The 27861-nt window shown below is 32.0% G+C and overlaps 1 protein-coding gene across 2 annotated transcripts in view; it reads left to right on the top strand.

The window, feature by feature from the left end:
* The window catches only part of Xrcc4 (X-ray repair cross complementing 4), a 230745-nt gene that overhangs the window by 137737 nt on the left and 65147 nt on the right, over nucleotides 1-27861 (top strand). For both annotated transcript variants that reach the window (XM_076856049.2, XM_076856050.1), the window contains exon 7: nucleotides 5399-5546. In XM_076856049.2, the coding sequence (XP_076712164.1) occupies nucleotides 5399-5546 (148 nt within the window). The remainder of the gene's footprint in view (nucleotides 1-5398; nucleotides 5547-27861) is intronic.

Raw genomic sequence — 27861 nt, 5'->3', positions numbered from 1 at the left:
GTAAAAGAGTGAAGGATATTGAAAACAGGGAAAGTAAGAAACAATAATGAAAATGTAGAAGCTCTGAAGCTCTTGGAATAGTTACAGAGTATTTCAGGGAGGAGATGTCACATAAGCAAGTAAGGGTCACATTGTGAAGGGATTTGAACACAGCTAGGATCATGGGACTTTATGTTATAGACAGCAGGGAACCACTTATTTTTGTTGTTCTTGTTATTTGGTCATGGCATTTGCAAATAGCATACATTTAAGGGACCCAAGATCAAAGCCTGCTTTGTTCTATAATTGAGTCTAACAACTTCATTGCCATTGCCATTAATAACATGCTTTAGGACATAGATAGATATCTATATAAGTGTGTGTGTGTGTGTGTGTGTGTGTGTATATATATATATATATATATATATATATATATATATATATATATGTAAGTGTGTGTGTGTATATGGTGGTAAGGTAGAGATGTATGGAGTCTGGGAAAGGGAGGAAAGGTGACCGTTTCTGTTTGGGTACTTTAGACTCTTTCTGTGTGTCAAGATACACATAACATGAAGAGAAAAATTCCATAAATGTGATAGAATGGGAACCTGATCAAACAAATTATAAAGGTGGAAAATAATTTTGAAAATATGAAGATCTAAGAGTTCATCATTGGTCAGACTGAAGTTTAACTCAAGGTAGTTTAACTCATGGGATTTATCCAAATTCCTGGCAGATTAGCCAAGGGTGTCATTTTATTTCAACATTCAGAATACCCAGGGAAGCCAACACTCTTCTCATGTCCGATCTGCTGCTGCCAACATCCTGCAGTTCTTCTGTCAGATGAGAAGAAGTGTGGCTTTTTGTGGAGCCACCTTCCACAATAGCAGGGCTTGTGTAAAGATTCCCCATTTTTTAGATGCAGTGAACCTAATGAAAACTTGAACTTTATCCCATAGCTATGCCAATCACCATTTTAACTGGGGTAGGTTAATTAGCAATAGCTTTTCTTTTTCTTTTGTTTTCTTAAAAAAAATCTGGAAATGGTGAAAGGCACATTGTTATGACAAAGAAACTAATGATAATATTGAAAACTCAGAATTCTGGTAGTGGAATCATAGCAGAACACCTCCCTGGTCAATCCCAAATTCAGATTCTTCTGCCTGAATTTAAAAGTTTACAAATTTATTTAATATCTCTGTCTACTTTTCTCGCCACATCTTCCCTAATGTTTTTACCTATATATCGTCTCATTTCCTATATCTTTCTCTCCTAAACACCACTCTATCCTGGCCATACTTTTCCTTATTGTTCTTAAACATTACAATTCTATTCAAATTATTCCTCATTTCTAAAACAAGTATGTATAAATAATAAACAATATGAATTGATTCTTTTTATTTAAAATGTGATATTATGACTTAAAAATGAAAACTTGAATTGTTAAAGTTAAAAAAAAAGTCATGCCTCTGTATCTAGCAGTACTGATCTCAGGACCCCCATAAATATCTCTATGTGATTGGTTGAATCTAATGGATGCAGAACCCAAGTGAACAGAGGGCCAACTGTACATTGGCCAATGAATGGTATAGACATTTTGGAAGGTCCCTGTATTTAACTTCTTATCAATATAATTCTGTCCCTTCTGTGGTTTCACCACAGGTTTTATTGGAGACTCACAGCTATAGTTTAAGGGATCCAGTGTTCAATGAGAGGACCGAACATTATCATAGCTAGAGGAGAGAGGCAAGATGGTTTGAAATTGGAGAAATGCTTTTTTTAAATGAGTCATTTAATATTTAGGTTCCAGATATTGGAGTAGTGCCTCTTTTTCTTGGTTTCTGGCATTGCTGGGTAGAAAGGGGAGGATAGGCCAAAGTATTTTGCCAGACATTAAAGATAGATGGGTATTTTAAGGGAATAGTCAAAGTAGGAGAATTTACTACAATACAGTTGGCTACTATATGTGCCTGAAAAACTGAAGGGAACAGTTTCCCATGGTGCAAACACAAACCAAAGAAGATATATTCTGTTTAAATAGTAACTAAGCTTATACAGCTGCCTTTTCTCCTCCTGCCAATTTTATAGAAAGGCGCCACTGTAATTGTCAAGAAAAATGAATCATAATGTTTGGGTGAACTGGCCAGAAATATTTGGTCATACACAAGTTCAGCTTCTTTGTGTTAAATAATGATAGTCACCAAGAAGTTTAAAGTGTGAGAATATTAGATACTTTATAATTTGGCTACAAGGTAATACTACTAATAATAATAATAGTAATATATTTTCAGATTAAATTTTGTCACACATAAAACCTTTCACTAGTGAGTAAAAATATTAAGTAGTTAGTAAAAATATTTACTAGTAAATAAGCACAAAATGATTTCTGCCTCAAAAGCTTGAGTAAATTCCAAGCTTGGTGTCCTTTAAAGTTTCCTAGTCACCACCTCTTGTAAGAGGTTTCCCTTTTGGCACGTATAACATTTACTGTAATAGGATGACAGTCCTTACTCTGATAATGCAGTTACCTTGTCCCAGAGTTTGCAGACAAACACAGAGTCACTTCAAAATGTAGCATAAGAAATCATCTCTAAAAATAAATAGACCTCATGGGATTTCTAGTCTTCATTCATAAAATGGTAGAGAGTATCTCTGAAGTATTTTAGCCAATCTGTGTATCATGAGTATCTCTAATTTTGCTCATGAATGGCTATATGTAACATTTATTAATATAATTTATATGCTTTGATTTTAGTAGGTACACATATTTTTTTTCATTCATTAGAACAAGCAGTAAATCATCAGTTGTTGATTGAAATGTGAATAGCAAAATACCTATGATAATACTCTCAGGAATATGAATTTTTTGTTCTGTCAAATTTATTGTCTGTGCCTTCCTGATTAGAGCTAGAAACAAATGGGTTATAGCTCACCCTAACTAATGCACATTAGTCACATTGTATTTTCAAGTAAATTGCAGACATTATAACAAATGGTGTGGCCATTTCACACATAAAATATCCATTTTGGTTGCTAATTTGTAAGGCTTCATTTGGAGTTTTGAAATGAATGACAAAAAATTTTTGGTGACTATTTTTTAAAAAGGTTTACTTTAAATTGCAATTAAAACAATATTCTATCTTCCTAGACTGAGGAATGACATCAGCTGTAATCTCTCCATTTTAGAAGCCTATGTACAATTGCAATATCCTCTACCTTCAACAATTTTGGTAGTTTTCTTTTTCCTCATGGACCATATAGTTGTATTATAATTACTCATTTCTCAGCTTAATAAAATTTGGGAAATCATTCAGCTTGAATGTGTCAAACAAACAAAACAAAAAACCAAAATCCAAACTCCTTTTTTTAAATTTACCTTTTCTACTCTCAGTACAATTTTTACTGGTTAACAAATTAATGTACAACATATCTAGAGGAAGTCATTTGTCCTAAAAACTTAAAATAGCCTTGGAAAGTAAAATATACTTTGATGGATATTCAGTTAACATTTTATCAAATAATATTTTACCCATGATTAAAAATTATTTTTTAATTGTTGAAGTTATGTTAAGAACAAAGGCTGTGTTATTTGGACAAGTCACTTAACCTCTTTGAAGCCCAGATTTCCCATAAGTAAAATGAAGACTGTAATAGTAAATGCTTCAAAAGGTCATTTAAGGATTAATAAAATAACACATGCAAAACCCATAGAAAAATGTCCAGCATATAATTTCTCAAAAATAATAGTTTTTATTAAGACAAAAAAATGGAATCAAGGGAAGAATTTCAAGAGATTGACCAACAATGTGTAAGCAATTTCAGAGAGATCAAGTGTGAATTCCATAGAGTGAAAAGGCAACATGCAGGCTTTTCTGCTAGAATAATATAAATATAGATACACACACACACACACACACACACACACACACACACACATACCTGAAAACCACTTTTTCTGTAAAATTGCACACTAAAAATAAGGAAGTTAGGGCTGAAGCTTTTGCTCAGTGGCAGAGCATTTGCCTAGCACATATGAAGCACTGGGTTGATCCTTAGCACTACATAAAAATAAATAAAATATAGGCACACTGTCCATCTACAACTACAAAAAAAGTAATGGAGTTTATGGGAGAAATATTAAAGTTTGAGCCCAAAGCCCCAAATTAGGCAGTTTTGTCATTATTGTTAGACCTCCCATTAAAAGTCTAATAAAAATCCTAACTTCCAATAAATCTCCAACAAAAATTACATTCAGAATCATAGTCAGCAGACCCTTTGCATCACTCTTCCTCTCGAAGCGAGAAGATGTGCGTTATTGCATGCATTTGATCCTAATAATTCCATCAAAATTAAATATCCAAGATATAGGGAGAAATGTTTTCATAACTATTTCAGCTCTGATCACCACTTAGCTAAGAAGTATACTTTTAAAAAGTGTGAAGTTCTTGTCTCATTTATTTTATTAAACCAGCCTTTATTTGTCCTAAAGGAATTGACTTATACAGAATTTTCAGCTTTCTATCTCCTCCCATTTAAACATTTTTACATGGTTAAGACACTCTCTCCTTATTTAGAAGGAAAGTTTGTCCCTATCACTTTTAAATATTACTGTGCTAAAAATATTGTATGAACCGACAGAATATCCTAAAGTTCAGATTATATTGACATCATTGCTGTGTTTACGAAGAGGAAAGCACCTCTTCTCATTTATAGAAGCATGTATCCTAGCAGAATATACTGTGCATTGCATGGATGAATGAAAGTTCTAAACTCCTCTTATTGTTAATAGAGAATAAGGGAACATAAATCAAACATGTTTCTATTCTTGCTTCTGTTTCACATGTACCAAATACTCTGAGGAGTAATTTAATGACTTGGCCATATTAGAGATATCTTTTAATACTTTTTATAGCTTTTTTGTCCTTATTTCCACATTTGGCTTAAAAGACTATGAAATTATCTCTGAGTTACTAAGAGAAGTTCCTGTACTTGCTAATAATTGCTGTTTAATGTCAAATTGATTCATATAATCTCTATAACAGTTTGGGTTTTTTGCCCTTCACCCAAAATACCTTTTACAGTTGACTACAGTACCTCCAACCAGTTCCAACACCAAGGTAGTAAACTGTGCTAATAATGTGTTTGGGAAATTTCTTCCTATGATGGGCAAATCTATTCTGACCAAATTATTCCAACTGTACAATATATCTAATATTTTATGTTGGTAAAAAGTATTACAAACCATTTTAACTGGCTCACTTGAACAAATCTGCATGAAGGTGTAGGAGAATAGTTTCGAGAAAATAGTTTTTCTGTATTTTAATTGTTCAACCTTATTTCAATGCTAAAGCAGCAAGTTGATATTTTACTTATATTATATGCATAATTTTGTTGTGTTACATTTTTTATTTGATTTTAGCCACTTTAAGTAAAGATGACTCCATTATTTCAAGTCCTGATGTCACTGATATTGCACCAAGTAGAAAGAGGAGGCAGCTAATGCAAAAAAATCTTGGGACTGAACCTAAAATGACTCCTCAGGAGCTTCAACTTCAAGAGAAAGAAAAGTAAGTCATTTTATTCTTTGCCAAATGGTGAGATGAGATTTTTAAAAATCTATTATATAATCTAAAAAACATTTTATTTCTGAATTTACTTATTTTTAAGAATAAAAATTATGATTTTAGAAATTATAGAATATCTGAATCAGTACATTTTCTTTGGCATTTGGTTAATTCCTATTAATATTTAAAGCAGACATGCCATAAATATAAGAAAATGTTTTCTTGTGGTTTTTACAGATTAATTAGAAATGGCATGTAGGATACTAAAAATATTAGACTCCAACTTGTGTTTAGTGAAGTGTTTCAATCTAATTTACTGCTTAAAAGAGACCCATACATGTATTCAAATTAGCCACTTGGTTATGCTTGGTATTTTTTTCAAGTAAGATGTCATTTTCCTAATCATCTGTTTATTTTTATTAAATTTTAGCATTATATATTTTAATTTTGCTGTGTTTCAATCTTTAGTCTGCCTTCCATCAATCTGCATTCTAATTTACTTGTAATGAGTAGAAAAGTTAGAATAATAAACATTTTGTTACAACAAAACAACGAGTATTTATAATAACATTATCAGTAGAATCCAAAGTGAATGTGCAGATAATTTGGAGATATGTGTGTGTGTGTGTGTGTGTGTGTGTGTGTGTGTGTGTGTGTGTGTTTGGCTATATATATATATTTATATGTATGTATACATGTTTGCTATCAGAATTTATTTGTGTCTAGATTTTCATTAATTTAGCATATAGTTAAGACATAATAACCATGGCAGATGATATTATTATAGTCTAATGATTTTTAAAGTGTGGAATGAGGATCCATGAGGGTTATGACGCCCTTTGTTTGTTCTACAAGGTCTTCCCTTCTTCAACTCCGTACCTCTATGCGGATAGATTTTCTTCATATCCTTCAGTAAAATAACATGCCACAGCTGATTGAATGCAGACGCTAATGAAAATCTAAATGTTTTTAATCATGCTAGTCATGCAGAGGAATAAAACAATGCTATAATAAGATTTTTTGCTTGTAAAATATATGATATTTCATAAAGAATGGTATTAGTGTTATCACATGATGCATGTTTCATGTTGTTGAATGAATTGATGAATATTTTTAGTTTTAATTTTGAATATGCAGAAATAATTCGCAGAAACAAAATGTAGACACAAAACTCTTGAGGCGCTCAAGTGTTTTTTCACAAGTGTTTTTACAAGTATTCTGAGAGCAAAAAGTAGGGGCTGAGGATGTGGCCAATGGTAGTATACTTGCCTAGTATCAACTAGACCCAGGCACACCAAAAACAACAAAAAAACATACACACACAAAAAAATCCAATTTCATCTGAAATCAGATGCTTCACAATTCTGTTGTTGACAGTAAAAATGTAAGGCTAAGTTTCATTGCATGCCTTGGGAAAGTGGCAAACTGATAGGAGAAAGTTTAAGTTTTTCAGAATAAAATAAATGTTCTATATGTAACAGTAAGATTATTTTGTCTATTTTTTCCTTGAGTTTATTCTGTCCGCAATTGGCCTGATCTACTTGTACTTAAAAAATGTCACCTGAAAATAAACTGAGTCTATTATGTATAGCTTATTTATGTGTAGAAAATATGCATGCAAAGGCTCAGTGTACGTTGAACTCTTGCTGGTTTGTGGTTATCATCTAAATTTAAAACCTCAGCTCTTAACCCCTTGAGAGAGTTCATTGAGTTTAAGGCAGAGTATAATCTATTTCCAAGTTACAAACATTAGAATAGCCAAACTATTCCTGTATGTTATTATGGGAAAGAATAAAATTACCAGCAGTTTGAAATATTCAGAAAACTCTTCCCTTTATTAGGCAAATGGTAAGTCATGAGTATTGGTTATGTGCCAGAATAATGAAATGCGGAGGATTCAGGGGAGTGGAAAACAGACACAGGACTGTGTCCTCATGCAGCTTTTGATCTATTTTTCTTCCTCTGGTAAAAATTTCAGGGTGTGTGTTAAGAAAGAAATATGTTCGTTTCATGTTGGATGCTACATCTTAGGACTTTTCACTGTATGTGTGAATTAAAGGTAAAATTTTGACGTTACTGACATTTTAAAAGTATATTACATGCATGATAGAAGAATGAAAGCAATTTAACTCTGAATCATGACAAAATATTTTAAGGTTTTTGATAAAGGCAATAAGTTTGTTTCCACAAACATTCTAATGATTAAATTATATTTCTTCTCTTTTCCACTTTCAAATGATCATCTCAATGTTTATTTTGTGTGCTTTCACTATTTTAAAAGTTGAGATAAACTATGTAAGCTTTTTTGAATTGCTTGATAAATATATTATTGTACGACCTGTTGGCAAGACTACCACTAATTAAAAATGAAAAACATTACTAGATACCAGAGAGAATTTTGAAGATTAAAAAAAATTTAGTTTAACCTGTATCAATTAGACATCGAATGGTGATATCCTGCTTCATAATTCCTCTTCCTTTGCCCAAGTGTAAAAAAAAATTACATATATTTTTCTTATTTTATATAATATATAAATATAGTAGACTGAAATTTTATGACTCTTAAATTGTACTAGCTCTTCTCTCCCAATTCATTTTACCACAAAAAGAAGAAACTTTTATAAAATAAAAACATACTCTTTGCTCTTAAAAACAAATAAACAAAACCCTTAGAAGCCTTTATTTTATGTTTTTAATACTACTTCTTATAATATTGCATTCTTAAGCACTTTTTTTCTCTTACAACTTATCAACAATTTATATAATTTAGGTGAATGTAATCTATTTATAGCTTCCCAGGCAAATGCAGATGTGGTTGAATAAATAGATAATTACTCAGACCGCTAAACCTCACAGTTCCCTCTGTATACTTCTACAGTAGAGCTTATAATATTTCGAAAGACAAAGTGATTACAAGAACCAGAGTGGGAGACATGCACCACCCGTAATGTTCCATATCAGAATCATTGAAATTTTTCCATATTTTAAAATATACTAATTACAAGGAATTTAGAGCATTTTATTTGTAGCTGAAAAGAATGCTGCTCCTTGTTAGTGGTATCACTGGGATCTAACTGGTAGGATCTCAAAAGCAAGGACATATAGAAAGTCACAGTATATAACTCATATATCATATTAGATTTGTATTCATTGTAAAAAAAAACTATAGTAAACTTTTCCTTCTGAAAGAAATTGGTTCCTCCCAAGTTGGTGAAATGACATTATGAAGTAGTAGTTATAATTTAGTAGCATGTGATAAAAAGTGTTATTTTTCCTGAGAAAAGTTAATTTATTTATAAATTTTGACAATATCTGGGCAAAACTGTATATATCAAATGTAAAAATTGTAGTAGAATTGTTTGTGCCAGTAAAAACACTAAATAGCTCAGTGGTACAGAGCCTGCCTCGCATGTGTAAGGCACTGGGTTCAATTCTCAGCACTACATAAAAATAAATAAATAAAGATTGTATTCATCTACAACTAAAAAAATTTTATAAGTAGGTTTCATATGAAAATGTGTCTGAAATTTACTATGGAAATATTTTACCATATTTTGTAAAATATTGTTGAAGTATGTAATATTTAAGATGGAAAAGCCCCCTATGATTGTTTTTGGTAGTAAATATATCTAAATTTGGGGTATCAAGTTTAAATGAAAGGATGAAGTGACATAGCAGTGTCCAAGTTCTGTCCATTTCTTCATTCCAACATAGTGTTAGTTCTTCTCTGTATATATTCATGGTAAAAAGACAGGTTTTCTTTTTTATTTAATTAATTTCATTTTTTAAATACATGACAGTGGAATGCATTACAATTCTTATTACACATATAGAGCACAATTTTTCATATCTTTGTATTAAGTGTGTTCGTGTCAATTCATGTCTTTAAACATGTACTTTTTTTTTGCATTACACTTCTTATTACACAAATATACCAAAATTTTTCATATCTCTGTTTGTATATAAAGTAGATTGACACCCAGTTCGTGTCTTCATACATGTTCTTTCAGAATAGATGAATTATAGATAGGGAAGAGAGGTGGGAGAGAAAGGGAAAAATTTAGTGCATTATTTAGGTTCTATAAATAAATTTGAAAGCTATAATGCAAATAATTTCTAAACAGATTGTCAAACACATTTGAAAATATGATTTACAAAGCCAAATTCAATTCTGATGTGAAAATAATTATTCTTCAACCACATTAGAAAACATTAACAAAAAATTATTAAGCTAAAAATACATTTTTAATAGTCAGTTTTCAAAACAGTAGTCCTATGGATTTTAGAAGGTCTTCAAAATACCACTACTGATGTCTCAACAATATTTTATAATCCAAGATAGATGTACTAAATTTCTAAGTTTCCTCTGAAAAGTAACCATAACATATTAAGTGGAAACTATTGAATATGGAAATATTTACTCTGTTCAATAATGTCAAAAACTATGTTGTAGAAAGAGACTAAGTAAGTTACCTAGGGTCAGAGAGTTATTTAAATAATTAAATAATTCAGTAGATCAGTGAATTGACATACTCTATTTCACATCACCATGTCATTTTAACCATTATATGTCACTGAATTCATTCACTGTTTTCCTACCAATCATGTGCAGGATTCCAAACATTTTTGTCAGGCTGTTACATTTTTATTTCCACTGTATTTCCTATGATTGCCCCAGCAGTTTGCATTCATTATAGGACTACCACATGATTTCAGATTGACTGAGGAAACACATAGTAGGCACTATTGTTTGTTTGAAACAAAAGAATTCTGACTGATTTCCCTCACAGTACTGAGCAAAGTATTCATCATTCCTGATCTCAGATAGCCTAGTCTAAAGAGGACACAAACATTAATTAGATCATTACATAGAACATATAATTGTAAACTTTTAAAGGAGTTCAGGATTTAGAGAAAACATTTTCAGGAGGATATTATTTGAAGAACCATCATTTCATCTATGATCTAAAGGATAAAGAGATGTAAAATAGCAGAATAGGGATTAGAGTGCAGGATTCAATAGAGGAAGCAGCCTGTGAACACATGCTCAGGTAGAATGTGTGAGTGTAAGGAGGATAGAAAGCAAGAAAGAGAGGGTATGAGATGATACTAAGCACTGAACCACAGCCAGATCAAGGAGTTATGTGGCCCACATTAAGAATTCAATCATTCCTCCTGCATAAATAAACATTCTTGTTTCTCAAGTTGTAGAGGAGCTTTTGTCTGGTTTTTCTACCATTTGATGCTGATTTTTAACTCTTACGAGTTATCAAATTATGAAACTGAGAAGAAAATTTTGATATTTTGGCCATTATTACATCTTCTTAGATCTAATAATTTTAAAATAATCTAATGTTGTTATATTTAGTTTTGTTCTTTTAACTGTATTTCAAACCACACACTATAAAATTTTTGGTTCCCATAATAAAACTTTCATTCTTTGGAAACACGGGAAGATAGAAAATTGAAAACATACTGAAATTCATCAAGTGTCCATAGGGAAAAAAGCTTAAATTAGCATGTGTAGGCAGTTCTGAGATTGAGAATTGTACTGCCATGTTGCCTTTTTCTTCAAAATTGAAATGCTTTTTTTCAGGAATACTTTTAGGCTGTTGATGATTTCTTGCTCTTACTTAATACTCTGAAATCCTTAAATCTGGTATATATTGATAAACATTCATTTAAAAAATTTAGTGTGACTAATCCACACAATATGATTATTCTTGAGGAACACTCATCCTGTTCTGTCAACTAACATCAACACTAAGGGTTACTATTCAGCATAACCATATGCTATGCATTCCTTGCTATTTACTATCTTGCACCACTTAAAACTATTTGTTTGGTATGGCTTTTTTAGTTCTATATATTAAACAAAACAAAACCACTAACAAAGATTACAAAAATTGTGAAATTGCTTTCATATTTATATACTTCAATAATATTAGGTAAAATCCTGAGTGTAAATAAAAACATTGAAAAATTACTTTTTATGGAAATGTAATAGCATATACTGTGTGCCTAAACAAAATTATACTATATCCATGCTTTATTTGGCACCCAACTTAAAATTTTAATTTTTATCACACACCATAAAGCCAAAAAAGTATTTTTCATCTATCACCATGATTTAGACTTATATTTGATGGATATCTTCTGAAAACAGAATTCAAACATGTTTTTCAAAAGAATCTTTAAAATACTATTAAAATTTTTCACAGTATTTTTTATTTATTTCTTTTTTTAAAATTTAAGACCTTCTATTATTTCTTAAGACATCCTGTAAAAGTTAATACAAATAGGTCCAACTCTGTTCACACCAATAAATGAAAGTCTAGTAATTCCATTCTGTTAATATGTCCCAATGTTACTTGTGGCCAATCATAGCTGGATTTTTTTTTAAGAAATTGATTAATTAACCAATTCATTATTTTCTTATATGCCAAATTGAGTCAATTTCCAATATTACTGAAATTATAAGGCAGGTAATAAAATCTAAGAAGATGCTTGAATTAAATGATTTAATTGACATCTTAATTCTTGACACTTCAAACTGTTTCAACATTTTTCCCTTCTTGGAAATTCTGCTTTGCCTTTTTCTAGGCATTCTGTATTTATATATGTCATCTATCTCAAAATAAAACTAATTATAAGAGAATTTGGCATTGCCATCTGACAAAAACTTGGTTAAGTTTTCACAGAGATGAACACTTTTGTCTCAGAATCAGGGCTTCAGACCCTGGGAGAGGTGGCCAAGAAGAGAACCAAATCCAAATTCAACCAATCCAGGTTTACCCTGAAGACCCAAGATAGGGAATCAAACATAGCTATATGCCACAGACACCCAGTTATCAAAACTGGACTATAAAATCCTCACGTGGCCAGAAGAGCTAAATAGATAGATATGAAAAGGTCCTCCAGCTATTAGATTTGGATAGATGTAAAGAAGAATATCAGGAGATTTATTGAAATTGGATGATAATGAGTTCAGGATTTATTCATTTGGATACCATTAACAGACTTCATTCTGTTGAACTATATAAAGAATAAGGATCCTAGAAAGGATACCATATTGAAATACATACGGAAACTGCTTCATACCGTAGCTCCCACAGTCCTTTATGTTTCTACCCTTAAAATTTAGAGATTTACATATTAAAGGCTCTGTGTAAACCCCACAGTAAATCATTTATTTGACTTTGTTTGATTTTTAGAAAGCACTTAGGCATAGCATTCCTATACAGTCTGCTTCTGTCCCCCCCCCACCAGCACCACACACATACATAATATACAAACACTTAGTAACATCCCAAGGTTGTTCCTCAGGCTACTAGTTTGGGATATAGACTCTCAAGATTCCTGAATATCATTGATTTTTAAGATAATAAAATCTCAATCATAATTACTAACTGTGAGGAATTAAAACATTATAAGAAAAAATATTTGCTTTGTATTTGGCACCTTCCTATTATCCTGCCACACAATCCTGCTACTTAGGAAGTGTTCTGCTTGCCATAATGATTACTCTGCTGAGAGTAGCAGTCATTTTTAAAAAATGATTCCAGTGATTGCAGTAAATTAGAAAACCCCTAAAAGTAGCAGTTCAACATCATCTCAGCTGCAGGTTGAAACCATTAAAGTTTTTTTTTGTGTTAGAATTAAATATAAATACCCATATAGGCTTTAGATACTATTATATATAATCTTTATTTCTATAGGCTAGAAAGTAAAAATATATAGGTTCACATATTTCATGCAGGGGTCTATGAACATGATTTAGTCTTATATGTGATAGATGTCTTATGAAAATGCAAAGTTCAAACATGTTTTTCAAAATAATCTTTAAGATGTTGTTAAAACTTTCCACAGGTATTACTCCTTTAATTGTATAGAAGGATTTTTAGCTGTGTGTTCTAGTCAACTTTTAAGTGGTCCCATTAAATAATTGTGATTTAATTTGTCCAGGTTATACAATCTTAGCAAAATCCTGTTGCCTCAAAGAAGCAGAAAAAGATGCAGCATATCTCAGCCCAGTATTTCCCACCTCCATGGAGTGGAGTCTAGAATTACAAAGTTGCTACCATAGGATTTGTGTAAGGCCTGGTTTTCCTGGACCTAGAACAATGCAATTCTTGAATTTTCATATTGGAAGAGTATATGTTTGGAAAAGAAGTTGTATAATTTATGTACTGGAAGAATAATTATAAACATCAGACTCTTCTGGCTTCCAAACCAAATTACCACATCTATCAAAAGTTTGCAGAATTTTACAGAGCTCACTTATCCAATCATATAGAGTTTAAATTTTCACTGTTAGTAAAGCTCTTCTTTTAGTGGTACTTTAAAGAAAACAATTAGTTTGCCTTCTGATGCAATTCTTCTTGTGTTTCTATTATCTATGTTACAGATTATAAAAAATTAAAACTTAGTTAAAGGGAAGCTAACCCTTAAACTATTTATTTATTTATTTATTGGTTTGTTGTTGTTGTTGTTTTGTTTTGAAAAACGAGCTTTTTATCGTGGTCCTTCTTCAGATCTCAGTACATTTCCACTTGCCCATGGGCATATGGCTCTGACCATTTTTTAATTTATTTATTTATTTTAATCAGGTATACATGATAGCAGAATGCATTTTGGTTGATTGTACACAATTGCAGCACAACTTTTCATTTCTTTGGCTGTACACGATGTAGTGTCACACCATATGTGCAGTCACACATGTATCTAAGGTAATGATGTCCATCTTATTTCACCATCTTTCCTACCCCCATGCACCCTCCCTTCCCCTCCCTCCCCTTTGCCCAATCAAAGTTCCTCCACCCCCTATCGCCCCCCGTTTATGAATCAGCATCCACTTATCAGAGAGAGCATAAAGCCTTTAGTTTTTTGGGATTGCCTTACTTCACTTAACATGATATTCTCCAACTCCATCTATTTACCTTCAAATTCCATTATTTTATTCTCTTTTAATACTGAGTAATATTTCATTGTGTATATATGACACAATTTCTTTATCCATTCATCTACTGAAGGACACCCTTCCCCTCCCTCCCCTTTGCCCAATCAAAGTTCCTCCATCCCCGCTTGCCCCCGCTTATGAATCAGCATCCACTTATCAGAGAGAACATAAAGCCTTTAGTTTTTTGGGATAAACTGTTGCTTCCACAGTTTAGCTATTGTGAAGTGAACTGCTATGAACATTAATGTGGCTGCGTTACTATAGTATGCTGATTTTAAGTCCTTTGGATATAGACTGAGGAGTGGGATAGCTGGGACAAGTGGTGGTTCCATTCCAAGTTTTCTAAGGAATCTCCGTACTGATTTCCAGAGTGATTGCACCAGTTTGTAGTCTCACCAGCAATGTAAGAGTATTCCTTTACCCCCACATCCTCGCCAACACCTATTTTTGTTTTTATTCTTAATAGCTGCCATTCTGATTGGAGTGAAATGAAATCTTAGAGTAGTTTTGATTTGCATTTCTCTAATTACTAGAGATGTTGAACACTTTTTCATATATTTGTTGATCAAATCTTATTTTTAATAAAATAATGTTTATTATTTTGTTTCATAATTATAAAAGTAGTAAAAGTTTATTCCAGAAATATAAGAAAACACACAGAAATAAAAGAATGAGCATATGGGAAACTCATTATCCTGCCCATCTGGAGATGACCACCATTAAAACAATAACATCCTATATCTTTGTAACTCTCTTCCTCTTCACACCATGTATGAAGTAATATGCTATTTTTTAACTTGAATACATATTATAAACATTTTCCACTTTAATAGATATATTGCTTTAATATCATTTGACATTTATAGTATTTCATTTTATAAGTGTTCCATAATTTCTTCGATCAATCCCATGCTGGAAAGTAGGCTTTGTCTACATTTTTTTTTATTGCAAAGATCATTTTATATATTTTTCCATATTTACTTTATGTAAATTTGCACATGTAAATGATTATTTCCTTAGATGAATTCCCAAAAGTGAAATGAATTAGGCCAGCAGACAGGTGTACATGTTAATCCTTTGTTATATTTATCCAGAATTCCTCCAGAAAAGCTATAACAATTTGTACTCTCAGAAACACTATGTTTGCCTTTTGTTCCTTTGTGTTCCAATTCACTTAGTCATTGCCAGGCCATTCTAATCAATACATTCTATTGTTGAATTTTTGTATTCATATTTTTGAGATATTTATTCATTATTGATATTTCATTTTTATTAACCATTCATGACTTCAGTTGTTTTTTCAAAGGAGGTCTTTGTCTCCTATTGCTTTTTAAGAGCTCCTTAAATCTTAAATATTAATTTTTGTTTTTCCCAGCTTGCAATTTGTCTTTAAATTTTATAAATTACATTTTGTATTCACACACCATTTTTGAATACTTATTATGTCTTAAACATTATACTAAGGTCTTTATATAAATTATATCATTAAACTGTTCATATTTTATAGATCAGAAAGCTCAGAACTTGAAAGGTTAAATAACTTTCCCAAAGATAAGTGATTTTGAATACAGACTGTCTTATTCCAATGACCATACATTTTAGCTACTTACTATACTTCAAAAGTAACAATAGTAACTAACATTTATTTGATTACTATATACCAGGTTTTGTATTAGTAAGCATTTGAATCTCATTGCATTGATTCATTTAAATCTCACTGCAACTCTATGATTTAGGGCTCTATTTGATATATTTTTAAAGATATTTGTAAATAGCTAAATAAAGATGAATGTTAGTGCTTTCTCAAAATTATTATAATAACACAGTAGAGAGAGAAATGTAAGCTCTGTAAATACAGGGTTTGGATTAATAACACTTCCTCCCTGCCTTTCAAGATGGACATGAAGGTCACACGAAATTCTGTGTATAAAAGCACTAAATATAGGATGCTTTAGCAATATGATGTAATGTTATTCTTAAAAAGCAACATTTCTCCCAGATTTTGGGCTAAATCTTAGAAATATTTTATTGGGAAGGAAACTTTGTGAGATTTTCAAACCTAAAGTAATTCTTTTCCTTATAATTTTTATGGAAATGAAGTTTGCCCATACCCTTTGATGTATTAACTCAGCAAATTTTCTTTCCTTCCTTTTAACAATCAATAAGGTAAAGTGTTGGATGAAAATAATATATTTGGAAGACTGTGTTTTAAAGGCAGTTTTATTTATAAATACTATAATATTATATATAAACATATACTTATTTATAAGTATATAATTACATATATTATATATTTTATGTAATTAATTTTATATATTACATACACAGAGAGAGAAGAAATTGCATATGTCAATGTGGCAACTGGTCATCATCTTATTCAGAAAGAACCTTTTTCATATTTATGGTGATTCTTTAAAATTTATAATAATTTACTTCTTTTCTCTCATTTAAATTTCCAAATATTTGAAAACTATTTATGTTCAGTCTTTGTTCAGAATATAATCATTGGATTCAAATATCTAATTCTTGTAGATTTTTGGTATCTGAACTTTAAACTTCTTCATTGTCAAATTAGAAACATAAAGTGAATGTTCATTTGTTTACTTTGGTCATCATGAACAAACCTCATTTTTTTAGACAACTTTAATTTTATCATAATGTTTACATTAGTTACAAAAGTAAACACGGTGGTGGTTTTAAAATGAGATAGGTTTTTATTAGCTCCACTCTGTGTTTACCTAACTGTTCAGACTGCAGCTCTCACTTTCCTTGCTGCATGCTTTGATTAATGGCCCCTTGGATTTGTTCCAGAGTATACTGATTATAGTCAGGGCACTTCAAAGATGATTTATTAATTGTGTTTGCAACTCAAAGTAAGTAAAGATTGGTCATATGCATTATTATATGTCTGCCAATAAAATCAAGAAGTTATATTTTAAAATAAAGTTTGCCTGCCTTTCTTTTAAGTATATAGGAAGGACAAAATATTAATATTTTAAAAAGTAATCACAGCTTTATGGTCTTTTAAAACAGGATTATAAAATGTATCAGAAACTTAGTTTTATAAGTGCATACATTTTAAGATCTATTTTAACTCAAGTTATTATGTTTCAGTTGAACTTATAAAGGTATTTAAAAATCTATTTCCATGTTTATAACTCACCCTGGGAAAAACCCTTACTACAATTCCCCCAGGCTAATACATGTATTTAAATTTCAAATTACTGATAGATTCAGATTTCTGTTTAAGAACAAATTTAATTTAATCTTTAAGAAAAATTTCAATCTTTCTGAATTTTAGGTAGAGGGAATTTATCATATTTATATGCTCCTAGTATTTGAAGGACTACGTCACATAAAATTTCTCTAAATTTGGCTTGATAATACTATTATTATTATTATGGGCACTTTAAACACCCTTAACCAGCATAAAATAATGTGTAAATATTCATTATACCTGTCAATGAAGTTATTAATCAAAAGAAATGACTCCCTATTCATGATTTATAGTTCAATGGTTAAAGAAATATAGGTACTTTGGAAATTATTTGATATTGTATATTGAAAATTTACATTGTAATAGTGAAATTCTATAGCTTAAATTATCTCTTATAATATGCAACTAAAAGGAAAATAGGTATTTGTTTATTGAAGTATTTTATCACTCCAAAACTAAAGGCTGTTTCATGTATTCAAAAAGTATAAGCTAGTTATGTAAAATAAGATATGAACTCCAAAAGTAATTGAGATGTTTTCAAATGGAATAAATCAATCAGATAAGAGAATAAGAAACAACGAACCTAAGAAGCTAAACATTTATATGTACTACATATATGTTAATTATTACTCAAAGATTTTTGTTTGCTTTTGGTAAATTGTAACTAACAGAGAATGTAGACATACTTTGTACATTATATTTAGGAATTATTTTTAATAAAATTTCAGAAGATATATTTTATTTACTTGAAAATATTTTATAGTAATTTGCTTTTAAACAATTACTTAATGTCTCTAAATTAAATGTGTACATGTTACTTTTAAAAATTTATGTTCATATGGGCTGGGATTGTGGCTCAGCAGTAGTACACTCGCCTAGCATGGGTGGGACCCGGGTTCAATCCTCAGCACCACATAAAAATAAAGGCATTGTGTTGTGTCCATCTATACCTAAAACATAAATATTAAAAAATTAACTTTTAAAAAATTCTATGTTCGTAATAAATGAATACAAATTATCAAAATATTAAATAAAGCAGTGTTATCATTGCCAGCACTATTGAATGCTAACTCTTGCATATACCACTTCTAGAAATACAGAATGAAAGGTTAATATAGGCTCTGTCTTCAGCAATCTTTACAAATAAAATAAAACAATGACAAAAGATCTGTTAATAGCACACATTTACTTGTTTATTGGTTGTATTTTCTGACAATCTTTCATATGTACATGACTAACAGTAGTATCTCTACAGTGTGCCAAATTACATAGTAGATACAAAATCTATGGAATTTCAGAGCAGAGAGTTCATATTGTATTTGGAAGACTATGAAATAAGAAGTTATGATAAAATCAGAGAAGACTGGCCAGGAGGAATTATTATCTGAGCTTGACTTTGAAGATGAATATGTTTCTACAGGAATAAACTGAAGAAAGATAATATAGTAATTGAACCCAGTCTATAGACATCTGTTATTTTTTTAGTAATGGAACCTCCCTCCACCACTTGTTGCATCTGCAAGTTTTAGCAGGGCATGTGACTGCCAACCTAGAGGCTACATTTCCCAGCTTCCCTGTCAATAAGGTGTGGCTCTGTGACATAGTCAGTGCCAGTAACATCTGATGGAAAATATTATGGAACCATAAAATGATTAGGCAGACTTTCCCATGTCTTCTTCTCCCACTCGGCCTATCTTCCACTAGCATTTAAGGAATGCATCTTTGGAGAAGGCTGAGAAGCAAAATAGGAGGAATCATAATTCCTGGACAAACTCATGAAGCAGGGCAACATACCCATGTGGATGGCTCAGCTATTCCTGGACTATTGTATAAGAGAAGTAAATGTCACACTTGATGGCAGCCGTGGTATATTCTGAATCTCTTTGTTATAGAAACTTGGAATATTCCCTAACACAAAGGAAGGCTATCCTACCAGGGGAACATACTGCATAAGTAAATACATAGGGAAAGAGTCTAGGAATTAGAGGATCAGTGCCCATATGTGGTACATAGAAATATGAATAAAGCTGGCACAGTAGGAAGAACTTAGATCACAACAATTAAATGCTAGGCTTATTTATTTTGACTTCTTTTATGAATGCAAGAAGAAACTGTTAAAAGGTTTTGAGGCAAAGAATGGCACAATGAACAGTGCTTTAGGACAGTTTTGCCGGAAATCATATATTGGACAGAGGGAAAGTTTACTGATTAGCAGTAAAGATGGGATGGTGTAGTAGTAACCTAGGAAGAGTTAGTTATCAGAAGAAGAACAGTAATTGTGTTTGTGAGTGGGATTGTAAAGGAACAGAAAGCTAGATTGAGAAACAATGTTGCTATTGTCTTACTCCCAAAGACTGGGAAGCCTCATCAGTTATTGAAAGCTATTTGGTGGACAGAGACTTTCGCAATGCAAGTCATCTGTATTTAGAAATCAGCCCACCACAAGTTGCATAAACAATACTTAGTGGTCATGGGCATTGATTTCCCGAAAGACTGAAAGAGTTCCCTTTTCTGTGCTGATATATTTATACTCAAGCATACAAATTATAATACATTAATATTTTATTTCATTTTATTCAACTTAGTTTACCATATATGTACATATGTTAATCAGCATGCCATCTTCAAATCATACTTTAAGAAGGTCTGTCACTCTGGAAGGTGTTTTATTTAGCCTCTGAAAACATTTCTTCAGATATAGGTTCCTTTTTACATAAGGAAATATTCTTTCTGAACATGAATTTTCATTGTAATCTGAAGTCATGGAATTTTTCTTGCTTGGGGATATATGATATTCTGCTTAGGGACTGTAGAGAAAATTGACTTTTTTTTTTCTTTTTTTTTTTTTTACTGTCACAATCTGTTAAGGACATACTGCTGATTTTAAAAAGTGTTTTCCATAGATCCAGGATATATATATATAACTTTTCTATATAACTTCTAGAAATTTCCATATGATAAGGGATAAGATATTAATTGAATTTATTAATGAATGAAGTAATGAGAGATGGTATAAAACTAAACATGTCAATGTATCACTATTTCAAGGAAACCGTGAAAAAATATTTTCTATCACTGAACGTTATTTTTTATTAAACAATAAATGGTACTATATAAAATAGAAACTGCTGATGAGAACATTTCATGTGTCTCACCTACTATGTGGGCAAGTAAAGCAGATGGAAATCCCAGTATTCTCCCTGGATAATTTGATGATTTTTCAAATTGTATACTTTTGGAGTCTTCTATATAAGCTATTAAGGAATGTAAAATAACTTTGAAAGGAAAAAAAAAAAAACAAACCCTTTACAGGAAAGAAAACATTACAAGTCACCATCTAGACTGTAGTTCAAGGTCTCTGTCTTTTGTCTCCATCTTAATATAGTAATGATGTATCTGATATGTGTGAAGCACTGTGTTTGGTGCTAAGACCATAGCACAAAAAAAAGATAAATTAGGTACTTTCCAATAAAATATAATGTAGTTGTAGAATTAGGCTAATAATCATTATGATACAGTGTGATCATAAGTACATGTGATCAAATAGTTCAAGATGCATTTGGAAAACCTAATGAAATGAATACTGGAGGTAGGCACAGATGACAAAGAAAAAAAGCATTACCTTTTCTTTCATTTACCAAGGATGGATACATGAAAATACGACTACCCATGAAAAAATATATTACTTTTGATAAAATCCAGAAATTAATTTCTAAAATTGATAATTTAATGCAAGTTGTTAGTTATCAAAAAAGTATTGTGCATTAGCATAACACTTGTGCATAGTCTTGCTCAATTATTATCACATAAATGAAATTAAAATATATTCTATTATGAGGGATATGAATTATTAAGTTTCTTTCATCTATCTGAATTTCTTTATTAAGTGATTGCATTGTCTACCCAGTAACTAAAACCTGAAACTTGTCAAATTTAATTTCTCCCTTTCCTTTACACTGACATCCAATCTATCTTCTGTCTCATGTTTTCTGCTTGGCAAATATCTTTTAGAGTTTAATGACTTGTTTTACACTTCCTTCCATTTGTTTTCCACTCCCCTTACTTCGTCCAAGCCACAGTCATCTTTGTTACCTGACTGCAACCTGTTGCCTTTGCCTCCCCAATCCAACTTCCCTCATCTCTAATCCAATGTCTAAAGTGAACTTCTGAAAACACAAATTAGATTATAACTTTACATTTTTTACCATTTCAGTGTGTTCCCATTGTAATTAAAATCTAAATTAATTACCATAGTAAGAGATTATATGATTTGTTCATTTGTGTAACAAGTATTGGGGCTAGGTTGTAGCTCAATGGTATAGCACATGTTTGCTTAGTTTGCATGAGGCCCTAGGTTCAGTCTCTAGCACCAAATTCTCATAGACACACACACACACACACATACACACTTTTTTTTTTTTTAATATTCACCTTCTCATGCCAGGAAGAGTTATAGATGGTATAAGAAAAGTATGAACAAGAACCAAGGAACTTTCTTACATATGTGTGCAATGAAGCATATAATATTAGGGTGTAAAAGAAATTGTTTTATATGTCAAGTAAAGAAATAAAATATGTGATGTGATAGTGCATTACTGGGTGGCTATTTCAGATTGTATCATGAAAGTCCTTTTCAATGATGTTTAAGCTGAGGTGTGAATGACAATGAGATGGCTGAAGAGTATTGCAGGCAAAGAGAACAGCTAATAAAATTTTCTTAAAATGGGACTTAGCTTGACCTGTGTTACAGCAGAAGTAGTATTGGCATGAGTGAGTAACAAGGGATCAGAGATGTGAACAGACCTAGATCATATCAGACTATGGAGGCTGGAATAAAAATGTTGGCTTCTGTTTTTTTTTTTTTTCCATTGTAACTCATTAGAGGGTTTTAGTCAAGAGGATGACTTAATCTCATTACTTTTTTTATAACAATTCAGTTGCTAGTACTAGAAATTTGGAGTGTAACATGCTTCTATGGAAGGATGTACAAATTATATACTTTACATCCTTATATAGTGATTCTGAGTGAGAGAGACAGACATTGTAGTAGGGGCAGTTAAGAGGTTATTCCAGGGAAGAGATCATGAAGATGATGATGGTGGTGGTGTGAAGATGCTAGCTAAGGAAACGGTTTTGCTGATGGAATAGTTGGTGGAAGTTGGGGGGAGAGAAAGAATGAGACATGGTGCTAATGGATGAGAGGAAATAAAGAATGATTTCTGTGATTTTGGGTGGATGGAGAACTGAGGGTAGGGAGGTGAAAGAGGGAGCAGGTTTAAGGGTAGCACAGGGGATTAAGAGTACTATTCTTTCTAAGTTAAAACTGAGGTGCCTATTAAGTATTAAAGAGGATATGTGTCAGGAAAGCAACTGGCTGTAGAGATTTATTGCTCTCTGGCTAGATTTTGAATAAAACAGAGATTCAGAGACCATAGGCATATATGATAAATTCTTGCAGTTGTCACTTTCTGTAAAGTAGCTTGTACAAATACTGATCCTTTTTCTTAGGGCAGATTCAGGGTTATGTTCCTGGAGACTCTGTTCATATTTTCATCAGCTGCTCAATATGTATCCTGGTTTTATGTGTGTTTCTGCTTAAAGACACACATATTCTTTCCATAAGGCAAGCCACAACCTTCTTTTACACTAGACAGCCCTTCCGCTGTATGTATGAAGGCCATTTTAAACAGCGAAATCACACACACACACACACACACACACACACACACACACACAAACACACAAAAGGCACAAAAATTCAAAAATCCTGGCACTAAACATATCACATAAAGAACATCTGTTCATGAGAGCTGAAATAAGAAGTCAGTGCCTTGTTCAATGTCAGCTGACAACATGTATGCTGCCGGACTCAGCTCTGTACTTGCATATGTCAGATGACCAAGAAAATGGCTAGAGCTAATGTTTGGGGGTTAAAAGTGTATTTTAATGAGCAGGTGAATACTGAATTTATGAATAATTAAGATCAGTTATAGCACTCACCTAGCACGTGCGAGGCCCTGGATTTGATCCTCAGCACTACATAAAAATAAAATAAAGTTATTATGTTCAACTACAACTAAAAAATAAATATTAAAAAAAGATCAATTATAGTTAGTATTTAAAGCATTGGGACCATAAGGATCATCAAGAATCTGAATAAAAGATACCTAAGACCAATCACTGGTACTTTCCACAATTTTGGAGTCAGGCTTTACATATATTTCTTAGAGGCCAAGCTGTGAGGAAAAGAAACTAATAATATAGGAGGAAAACAATCTGATTTTAATTTAATAATAAAAGCTAAGTATGTCTCAAGAAGTAAGGGTCGACTCTCAAATGCTGCTGGGAACTCAAGTACAATAAGAACAGAGATCTCCCAGGGACCCTGAGATGGATGACTAATTAGAGTAGAATGAGGTGAGAAGTAGAATACACAGACTGTGGATAATGGGTAAGAGAATGTTTTTATGCTTTGGGTAATGACCAAATCAAGTAAAAAATATGTTCATGACCAAGTAACTCAATATTTATTAGCCTTAATTTTTTTTCTCATATAATATGAGGGTCTTAACCAGATTTACTTTATGGGTAAGAAAACACCATACCATAGTGACTTATAGTTGGATTCCAAGATCTACCTGCCTGTATCTGTGTTTTAGCTACACTATTCACTACCAGTAAGATTTGGGGTATCCAAACTTAACATTTTTATACTTCTGTTTCCTTGATCAGTAGAAAGGGTAATGATATTACCATGTTGATTGGTGGGAATTATGAGATAGTGCATATAAATTCATTATCACAATGCCTGGCATAAAATTAATACTTAGTACTATTAACAGTTTTTCATTTATCATTATTTTTAGCATCTCTAAGATGTTTGTGCCACTTATGCATATTGAACACACTCTCTATCCCTTTCTCTTTGCACAAAAATTGAGAAGGAGGAGACAAAGAAGGAAAAAAAATAACATAATTTAATGCCAGATGTTTTACCCAGAATTATACCCAGGAGTGAATATAAATGAGAAAAATATATCTTCTTTCCCCCTTTGTATCCAGTTTCTTGGATTCTTCCATAATGTAAGCAGGACATTTAAAGATAAACTTTTTTCTTAAAACATGACCACTAAATGTAAAGTCAGTTTTACATTTTTCTGCTGCTCAATGGAAAACAAATAGCTAGCTCAAAATGGAAGAGACCTATTGGTCCTATAAGACTAGACCAACTGAAATTGGTATATCATGCTGAAGGAAAATATTTTCCTAAGGATTTTTCAGGATAATTTGATTTTGACATGAAGACCTTAAATTAGAACTCAACTTGTAAATAAGGTATTACCCCATTTAATTCAAAGACCATTTTATTCTGAGTTTTTTTTTTTTTCCTACAAGCTAAAAGAGCCTCAGGGTATCAACATTCTTGTATGCAACATAATTTTCACATGTCAGTCTCTTGGTGAGAACTACTTTACACTGAATGTACATAATTTGCTAATCATCCATTAAAGTTGTATCCACCAGACCTGCCTACATTTTATATGTGCTGTAACATTTACAGAGAATAATGATATGCCACACTTGTTTTGGTGTGGGGTGTTCCCTTGCTGCTGCACCTTTCATTTCTGAGATATTACTAATTTTATACTTGTAGCAGCTGCTGTTGCTCAGTCAGGACTCACCACATAATGGTATAATAAGAGCATAGCATAAAGAATTAGACGTAGATTTATATCCTAACTCCCGTAGTTTGCTATATGATTTGAAACAAGCTACTTAATCACTCTGGACCTCAATATCCAATACGCTAATTTCTAAAATGGGAATAGCAATACCCACCTCATTAAAATTAATGATATGACAAATATAATATGCCAGGCACCTGGTAAACATGCAGTATTGGTCACTGATACAGCTCTTTCCCCCATTCATTTTATCTTACCATACCAGTGTCCAATTGTCTAGGTAAATGCAAATTATTTTTCAAGTAATTTCATTTACTTGTGGTAAATCAACTACAAAAATATGTAATTTGTATTTTATTATGTTTAGTAACAGAATCATCAGCATTTCCTGAATCATTATAAAGTTTCCAAGAGTAATTTTATATTATCTAACTTTAATACCTTTCATGCTGATGCTATGTGTCTTTTGTATATTCAAGCCTTAAATATCTTTTCAACAAATATTTGCTGAACATGTAATATGCACCACACACTCATCTAGACACAGAGGCATTGATATTTAGCAAAACTATAAAACAGCTAAATCTAAGTCCTAGCAGTGTGAAACGGGTAAATAAAGATATAAGCAAAGATACATCAGATAATAATAAAGAGAAATACAAATAATCAAATTAGGATCATGTAAAGAGAGTGATGGGATAGTTCCTGTTTGTATAGAATGCTCACAGAAGGTTCTCTAGGAATTGAAATTTACACTGAACCTAAGTGATTTAGGAACAATAGGAACGTCTCCCCCTTCTGTAGTTTTGATAATTGAATCTGCCAAAGTAAACTCATAATTAGCAGAGTGACAGGAGAAAAGGCTTACAAATTTACATGCATGGGGTCATCATAGGAAAGTGAACACTCTAAAAACCAGTGATATTTAGAAGCTTATATACCCTCTTCATAGGGGAGAGGGAAGTGAGAGGAATTTCATTAGTTTAGAAAGAGAATCATGATTTTAGGGAGATAAATGGGCCCCAAATTGTGACAGATTCTATACTTCTGTTTCCTTGATCAATAGAAAGGGTAATGATATTACCATATATGATATTACCATCCAGATTCTATCTGGACTCTCAGCCTGGTGTCAATTCCAGTCTTTCTTCTTGTGATATGAGTCTGCCTCTTCTAGTTGATGAGCTTCTAAGGGAGTAGATTCACAACAATTGAACTTCAGAGAAAGCCACTTCCTGCATTTGTTGCTTTCTTAGCTCTTTCAGTGTGAAGTAATTAGTACACTAAAGCACCATACTTTATCCCTTCTTAGCCCCTTTAGTGATAGACAAACATCCTACAAAGATTTGGAGGGTACTAACACAGAAGCCCTAAGGCGACCCAAACCTACAAGTTGAAGGAATGAAGAGGTGGTCTTGGAGTGGGAAAGAGAAGTGGTAGGTGATATAAACATGTGATCAAGTCAGATCATGCAGGACTTTGAAGGCCAATGAACTTGAAATTTTATTCAGAAAGTAATGGTGGGTTTTAAGGAGGTGAAAGATGTGGTGTAAATATTTGATTTGAAAAGGTTGCCATGAGTATTCTGTGGAAAATAGATTTGGATGTGGGGAGTTTGATGATAACTGAGAGATCAGTTAGGAGATTTTATAGTAGTCCAAGTGAAAGGTGGTAGTAACTTAGGCTACTATTGGGAAAATGGAGTTTTCAAATCCTTGATGTGTTCTAGCAGTAAAGTTACCAGGACTTGCTGAAAGTCTTGACTTAGGGGTGTAAGGCAGATAGGAAAATCAGAAGGATTCTTATCTTTTAACTTGAAAAGCAGGAGAAATGATGTAGTGTGCAGACATTGGGAAGGAGTGACAAAGAACCAGGTTTACCAAGCCAAAAAAATATATATATACATTCTGTTTGGCTAGGTTGAGTTTTAAAAGACCTAACAGATATCAAATCAAATTTATTAAGATATATGAGTCTGGAGTTCCTACGAGAATTGATATCTGTAGATAAGGATTTGAGAGTCCGAGAATTGATATCTGTAGATAAGGATTTGAGAGTCCTAAGCATTTAGGATTTATGATTGTGATCTTAAAATGAGGACAGACAGCATGGACGAGTGTTTTCTCCTTAACTTGAAATTTTATTCAGAAAGTAATGAGTGATTTCTAATGTGGAACTTTAAACAGCAACCACAATAAAGGTAAAGAGAGCTATTATTGCAATTTCAGAGCTCCGTGCTTTGTTCTGTGACATCTGTGGAAAAATGAATCCAGTCAGGTTTTGAGTGTCTATTTTGTTAATCATACCTAGATTTAATACCCATGTGGTTTCTTTCAGTATGCTCAGCTGATTTAAATCATTTTATTATATTATCTGTCTCTGCCAACTTTACTGTTAAACAAGAACTAGATTCATTCACACACACACACACACACACACACACACACAATTGGGAGA

Source organism: Callospermophilus lateralis, chromosome 5, assembly GCF_048772815.1.
Source record: "Callospermophilus lateralis isolate mCalLat2 chromosome 5, mCalLat2.hap1, whole genome shotgun sequence".
NCBI classification, from domain to species: Eukaryota; Metazoa; Chordata; class Mammalia; order Rodentia; family Sciuridae; genus Callospermophilus; species Callospermophilus lateralis.
Note: the sequence above shows the minus strand (reverse complement) of the source record. Positions and strands in the feature narration are given on the sequence as shown.